This window comes from Arachis hypogaea, chromosome 8 (genome assembly GCF_003086295.3).
Source record: "Arachis hypogaea cultivar Tifrunner chromosome 8, arahy.Tifrunner.gnm2.J5K5, whole genome shotgun sequence".
Lineage (NCBI taxonomy): Eukaryota > Viridiplantae > Streptophyta > Magnoliopsida > Fabales > Fabaceae > Arachis > Arachis hypogaea.
Window position 1 is genome coordinate 3,092,788 of NC_092043.1, and position 8,217 is coordinate 3,101,004.

The 8,217-nt window shown below is 32.2% G+C and overlaps 1 protein-coding gene across 1 annotated transcript; it reads right to left on the reverse strand.

Annotated features, from left to right (window-relative positions):
* Positions 1 to 862: 862 nt before the first annotated feature.
* Positions 863 to 3,795, reverse strand: LOC112705677 (ornithine decarboxylase). Its single transcript, XM_025756574.3, has one exon. The coding sequence runs from the start codon at positions 2,269 to 2,271 to the stop codon at positions 982 to 984; it is 1,290 nt and encodes a 429-aa protein (XP_025612359.1). The 5' UTR covers positions 2,272 to 3,795; the 3' UTR covers positions 863 to 981.
* Between the last annotated feature and the right edge of the window lie 4,422 nt (positions 3,796 to 8,217).

Here is an 8,217-nt window from a genome sequence, read left to right on the forward strand (position 1 = left end):
CAATCGTAACTTGCGATAATGAAACAACTTCACTTGCGTTTTGCGTTATAAAGACCCCCTTCAGATTTCTCCCACAACACATGTCGGACATGCAACCTTTTAGCTAGCTCATGTCAATCTAAACTTACGATTTGTTTCTGTCACCTGCCAAATATAAATTGCATTTTGGACAATTTTAAGATGGTTAAATGGTCGATCTTATTTATATGCAGGAGACATGGGATACGTTTTCATAGTTAATTTTTCTCTATGTCAAGCCTAGCTTGTATTTTGCAGCTATTTTTTTGTTCATGCAAAACGTGATTTGTGTTTTGTAAGTCTCTACACGTTTAGATCTACATATGTGGATAATACACCATGTACTAATATATAATTGAATAACATGATTTTTTATTACATTTGTAAATTAATTTCTAGAATAGCTCATACATCTAATAATTTTTTTTAATAGTTAAAATAAAAATAGTCTAAATTAAAAGAAAGGACATGATTGAAAAGGAATTTTAGTCTTGATTTTTTATACATCACAACTAGAGGACGGCGGAAAGTAAAAGAATAGGACAACACCGACACCAACTGATTCAGAATGTTCAGATAGTGAATCAATAATAAAATTAGTCAGCTTACGCGGAGAATGCAAAATGTTTAAAACAAAATAAAAAAGCAAAGATAATTAAAATAAATTAATTATTCATATAAAAATATTTTTAATTTAAAAATTATAATTAAAATATTAATACATATTATATTAAATAATTTAATCAAATATATTAAATTATGAGAAAGTCTAAAAACTAACATTTTTATTAAAATTTGACCAGCATTTAAACAGTAAAAAAATGAGTAATTTTACGCCAATAGCTAAAATCTTACACTATTAAAAATATCAATAATAACTAATTAATGATTACAAATTACAAAACTTATTAGCTCCTCGACGCTCCTCTTAAATTATTTTGCACGAATTATATAAAGAGTTGTTTAGAACATAGTTTTTTCTTGGACGAAGGTGGCTGAATATGTAAGGTATGTCGGAATGGCTGATGTGCTAAACCCATTGAAGTTGGTACCTGAAGAAATAGTATACGCCCCCATTTTAGGGAAAACAAGCCAATCTTCCAATTCCAACTCCATAAGCTGGTGATCTCTTAGCACTGTATCTAAGGAATCACATGTTGGTCCAAACACAGTTGAAGAGTAAGTTTTGGACTCTTTCTCTCCGTCATGTTTTGAGCTGCACCTGAGTGGCGTGCACGTGACGCGAGCGAAATCAAACATTATGCAGTTCAAACATCCATAAATCCCGTCGTTGATCCAGTACTCTCTCAACTCTCCTCTCACGCGCTTCCCGATTACTTTTGTTGCCAACGTAAAAGCCGTTTCAGCAAAATAACGGCCAGGCTCGCCAATTACCGTAATGCCCTCTTCGTTTCCGAAGTTGGCTTCAAGAGCATCGTTCACGTGAATTGCAGCCGCATCGAACTCTGTGCCAGAACTGAAACCGCCACCAATATCGAGCACGTGCATCTTTGGCATGCCTAGTTTTGAAGCCGTTTCTAACACACTCTTCGCAGCAGCAATGGCTCCGTGATATGCTTTAGCGTCAGCTCCTCCGCTCCCAATGTGGAAGGAAACTCCGATGACAGTTAATCCTGCATCATGTGCAGCCTGGAGTAGCACTGGAACTTCCTCCAGTAGTGCACCGTATTTTAAACCCAAGGAGTTTCGCGCTCCACTGTCTTGTGGCGGTTTTATACGAAGGAGAAGCTGGCAGTTTGGGTGCCATTTTCGAATCTTTTTTACCTCTTCTTTAGAGTCAAAGGTTGTGATGTTGACTCCAACGCTTGCAGCGTAACTAATGTGGGACGCTGATTTGCATGGGTTAGCGTAGATGATTCGATCCGACGAGACGCCAAGGGACAACACGGCTTCGATCTCTGCTTTGCTGGCGCAGTCGAAACTGGAACCCAGTGCTGCCAGTGTTCCAAGCAGGGATGGGTTAGGGTTGCATTTCACCGCATAGAATGGTTGAACCGTTGGAAGCATTCTGGACCAGTGGTCCATGAGGTCCATCACCACCCCTAAATCAAGAACCATAAAGGGTGATTCAGTTTCTGGTTTCTCGTGAATCACTGATTGAATGTAACCAAGGATGCCATCACTTTCTTGGCATAATGAAGTTACTGGTTTGCCCTTCACCCCTGACGCAGAAAGAATGGGATTGAGGCTCAAAGAATAGGGTTTATCATCTCCAACAATGATTGAAGGCATTATTATTCCGCGTTAGCCTTCCTTTATAGCTTGGCTCTTTAATGTGTTAATGAATGAGAATGCTAATGATATTATTAACTTTGACAAGTTGGTGGAGAACATAATAATGCATGATGGCCATATTTATATGCAAAGCTAAGATGACCAGGTGCAATGAGAGACTGAAAGCTAAACAAGAATAAACAAACTGAAGGCACAATAATGCTTCCACGAGAGCCACGAGGAAACATTAAAAACATAATTGTCAGGTAAATGATTAATGTGTGAAAAATTATATTAGCTTGGGACGTTGAAGGAATGCCAATGGCGACCGTATTTATTCACCGGTGAAAGATTAGATGCAATTGAAAGGTGCAAGAGCCAAGAGGACGATACAGTGCCCGTTACAGAGTGCAGAGAGTCAGAGAGACTAGACGTAGTGAAGAGTTCTGCCAGAGAACCAACTAGAATCCAACCAACTTCTGTCAACTTTCTCATGAATTGGATCTCAAAATTCATTTTAATAAAGATAAGTTGATATATATGATATTTCTTCTGTTAAATATTATGATGTTTCTTTTTTATATTAAATAGATATTTTTTAATATATTTTTCAAATTTTTTGTATTACAGATGTGGATATTTCTATTTTTTTAAGAATTATATGGCTTTTTTTAAAATTTTATAGCGAAACATTTCTTTTACTAAGTATTAGAATGTTTTTTTATATTAAATAGATATTTTTTATATAAATTTGTAATTGTTCAAAAACAGCGCATTCTCTACCATTTGTTCTTCCTTGAACAACTCTTGAAACTGAACTAGATTGTACTTTTTCACAAAACTGCACCATCTCCATCGGTATCGCAAGGTCGCTCCTCCGAGTCCTGACACGAGCTTTGTTTCATCGACCACCACAGTGAATTTGTCGAAGGTAGCCTCCAACAGGGAAAAGCACTGTCGTGGCCTTTTACAAGGTTGAGGTCGGGTCCACCTCATCGGCGCCGTCGATGACGAGATCGAGGTGGAAATTGTCGTCGAAGACAGAGAGCGAAATTCTGAGAGAACGTGTTTGTTCTTTAGTGCGCTTGGAAGTAGGGATGCTGATGATGTTGGAGGGTTGATCGGTGGAGAGGAGATGACCGAGCTTGGTAACGACAAAGCGGCGGTGGAACCGGTGCCGAGGCGAGGACCATGCCGGACTTGACGTACTTGACGGCTTTGTCGGCGGCGAACTTCTTGAGGTCGTCTTGCATGAGGACAATGGTGGAGAGAGCCTGACGATGAGGGAAAGAATTTGTGTGTATTGTTGTTGGGGTGTGCAGATTAATATGGAAGATAATGAGAAGGTTTTTATAGTTTTTAATTAGGTTTAATTAATCAGTATCTAATTATTTAAATTTTAAATTTAAAAAATTTAAAATTAATAATTAATAATTATAATTAATTAAGTTGTTTAATTCTTAGCTGGTTACACACTTAGTTCTCTATAGATTGAGGGAAGGTGTCCTTTGAGTTTTATAAATTAATAAAAATACTATTATTTTTTTTCATTGAGTTTTGTGAATTAATAAAAATACTATTATTCTTTCTCAATTTGTGTGAAAGGTGCTAGAACTACGATGAAATGCCAATGATACTTTTTAGAATTTAGAGCCCCAATCATAAAAAAAATAGAAAAAAAACCTACTGGGTGCTAATAGCTTTTAGTATTTTTAATTATTATTTAATTCATATAAATATTAAATTATTTTTAATAAATAAATTTTATTAAATTATATGTATAAATTTTAAAAAAATATGAATATATATTATATTAATTTATGTGTGTAAAATTATAATAAATATAAAAATAAATTATATATTTTTTGTGTATAAAATATATGTAAACATAAGTACAAAATATTATTGACAAAAAATAATAATATTTATTGGTAGTCATATAACATTATTCATAAAAAAAATTAAAGAACTATCTTTTCTCACTATTTTTAATTATTAACTCAATTCTTTTAATTTAGTATAATCTAATAACATATTTTAACCTATACTTTTAAACATTAATAACTAATTAATAATAAAAAATAATAAATTTTGATAATTTTCTAATATTTTTTAAAAAACCTAAATAATTATATCATTATTAATAATTTAATATTATAATATTCAAATTGTATATTTATATATTATAATTATTGAGTAACGATAAAAAGACGATAATACAACTTATTTTATATATTTTTAATATATATAATTATATATTTATTATATTTAAATTTATTTAATTATTTTAATAATAATTAAAAAATATAAAATAAAATAACTTTAATTTTCTATATATATATATATATATATATATATATATAGTGTAAATGATTAATACTACATCATCAATAAATTTTATTATTTTTAGTTGATACTTGACACTTAAAAAATTCTTTAACCTTAAGGTAATAAATTTTAAATTATAATAAATTTTAAATTTTAAATTTTAATAATAAAAAAATAAAATATTAACTGAATATTAACTAATATTAATATAAAATATTAATCTCTAATATTTTTCATTGTAAATATACTTTATTATTTTCCCTTAATATTAAAATGTTCATGAAAAGTTATTAACTATTTATTTGAGATCCGAGTGTGCGATATTATTAATTAATATGCTTCAGAATATTGTATGATATGATAAAATTCCATATATATATAAATAGATATTCTAGTGCAAGTAGCAAATTTTCTAATTAATAACCGACAGTTTCTTTGGACCATGCTTCAGAAATCAGAATATTGTATGACATGATAAAATTCCATATATATATATTCTAGTGCAAGTAGCAAATCTTCTAATTAATAACCGACAGTTTCTTTGGATCATATGGTTAGAGAGTCTCGTTATACATATAAGTTTTGTTAACAAATAAATCTATACAAGCTAATTCTAATCTAGTAAACTTTATTAACATAACACACGTATAAAATTGTACCATTCTTCCTTTAACGTTGTATCTCGCGTTCTTCCACTTCTTTCTTTTTATTTTTTTTCTTTTTTTTTCTCTCTTTTTTCTTTATGTTTTTTTGATGTATTTTATCTTTTTCATCGTTTTTTTTATTACTACTGCATTATAAAAAAAAAGTAATATTTATAACATAAAATTTTTTACAAAAAGTTAAAATTTTAAAACAAAAAGATTTTGTAACAAAAAAGGATTGTTATAATATGTCCCGTTACAAAAAGTTTTTATAACAAAAAAAAACTGTTACAATTTAAATTAATATTTTGTAACAAATTTTTTTGATACAAAAAACCAAACGTCGTTACAAAAATGATAACAAATTTTGATCTTTAAAATATTTTTTGTGGTAATATATTTTTTCGTATTAGAAAATTTTGTTACAAAATGTAACTTGATTTTGTAACATTTTTTTTTAGTTATAAAAGCAAAATATTTATTTTGTAACAATTTTTTTAATACAAATTGCATGCATAATTTATCAAATTATTTTTTAATTAACTGATATATTAACTATTTTACTGAGCAAGTCAACATTTATATAATATGTAAAAACATACATAATTCAAATATGCTTCATTTAACTAAAATTGTTTTAAAACAAAATAACATTAGTGAGTACATTGATTAGTTCTACAAGTTATATTTCTTGCACAAGTTCAACCAAAAGGTAAAAGTCTAACATAGATTAGTATCTCTATGAATCAAAATATTCGAGTTCTTTAGGTAGTATGTTGTCACCATTTTAGCATTCATGTAAATAAAAAAAAAAAACCAAAACAAAAAATTAGAAACAACATATAACACAAATTACAATTTTTTTCATTAACTTTTATTCAAAATTTTTAGAAACTTTTTGACAGAACCTCCCCTAAAACTTGGATATTTTCACCGTCTACGGTTCCATCAATAATAACCAATTCATTATTTATTTCTCAACCAATACACAATCAAATTTATCAAACCAAATAATAGTTATATATAACTATTGTACCAATCATTTATTTTTTGAAGAAAGCAACAATATGATACGTTTTTTCTATTCTCTACTACTTCTTTTATTTCAAATTTTAATTTACTTGTTTCATTAAGTACCATAACAAACACCACTTAACAAAGAGATAGATATAATCCAACGTAGGCTAGGGATATGTGATTATTAGACAATGAAACTAAATTATATTGGATAATCATTACCCTCTTAGCCTAACTAACCTTCAAAATGGAAATCAAATAAATTTCTAACTTATAACATGTGCAGAAACTTGTTTGAAATATCATTAATTTATTTTAATCTCAATCTTCAAAGTAGGATAACAGAGCTCGTGCCTCAACTTTTACATTGTTTTCAAAATTAGAACCATAACAACGAATTCCAATAAATAAAACAAAATTTACAAACAAACCTAAAAAAATCCTAAGGAATAAGAACAAAAAATTTACAAGTTTCAGCAAATAAACACAATTTACAAACAGAATTAAATAAATAAAAATCTAAGGCTTGGAAATTTTAAAAATCATAATAGACAAGAAATCAGAACAAATTAAAGAATAAACAAGTGATACCTGAGACTACATTGGAAGATGCAACCACGGATACGCAGAGACTGAAAACGATGAAGTATCACGGCTGGCACAGGGCCATGAATGACGGCGGCTACCCAAAGCTTTGGTGATGGATTTTTGATGACCAGAGACGCAACGACATGACTGTAACGGAAATCAATGATAATAATATTCCTAGAAATTAAAGGAAATCAAAATCAGAGGGGAGAACGCCCTTACCAGCAGTGGATCCCGGCAAGGCAACGCTGTTTTTCGACGACAGGGGCTCAGTGGCTCAACCCCTAACAGCGGCAACGACGGTGACTCCACGAATTGTGACTGGGCACAGCAGCGTGAACAACACCTCCTCCTTCTTCCTCAGTCATCCTCCCTCCACGCGTCTATCTCTCCTACGCGTCCTCAGCATCGTCTGTGATGGGAGATGCGACGGCGGTGGAAGATGGCAACGACCCGCTCACAATGAAGACGACTATGGCGGCGGCTTCCCTCGGTAACAGCTGAACGCTAACTGACAGCGATGATGGAGGCACAGCGGCGCTCCTTCCTCGTACAGCTCTTCCTCTCGCTCAACTTCTCCCCCTTCCTGACAGTGACACGACGGCGCAGTGGCAGTGATGCCCGCCAGTACCGTCCTCCCTCTTCCCCCTCTCCTTTTCCTACTCTCTGATTCCAACTTCCCCATTTCTTTTCCTTTCTTTCCCTCTCCGTTCTTTCCTTTCTCTTGCTGTGTGTGTGTGTGTGTTTTTTTTTATGTTGTTAGTGTGCATTTGGGGACAAGGTGTAACACCTTAAGTTGAATCCTATTCTTGAGGGCCTTTAGATAGGGTGTCACTCTCTTTGGGAAGCAAATTAACTCAATCATTATGCAAGAAAGAAGGGAAATACATATGAAGTTTTGGGGAAAATCAATAAATGATCTAAAAATAGAATTGAACACACACAAGCAAGTTTGAGTAAATAAAATAACAACTAGATTCCCATGAGTATGGTTTTCTAATAAAAAGAAAATGTCTAAAAGTAACTGTGAAAAATCCAATGCGTCCTAACTAACTTCGTTGAAGGAACCCTCATTCTTATATCATATTCTATCTTTTGTCGTGACCCTTCGGTCTTCCATGAATCGGTGTACCAACAATCTTCTTCCAACATTTTTTCGCGAGGTGAAGATCCGGTTTTGCTATTTAGGGTGAACTAAGATTTGACGAGGTGCTGAAGTGGGAGAATAGGGCATGTATTCCACTTTTGAATTTCCGCGAAAGGTCAATTTCTCCTCTTGGTCCTCCTCCTGACTAGGGCTGCTGGACTCTTCTTCCTCTATCTCAGAATCTGATTTGAGGTAGACCACCTCGAGTGACTATTTCTTGCGTGCTAAAGTATTCGTATC

What these genes read in the sequence shown, in the direction of transcription:
- LOC112705677 (XM_025756574.3), bottom strand. Translation starts at nt 2,271, where the DNA reads ATGCCTTCAATCATTGTTGGAGATGATAAACCCTATTCTTTGAGCCTC.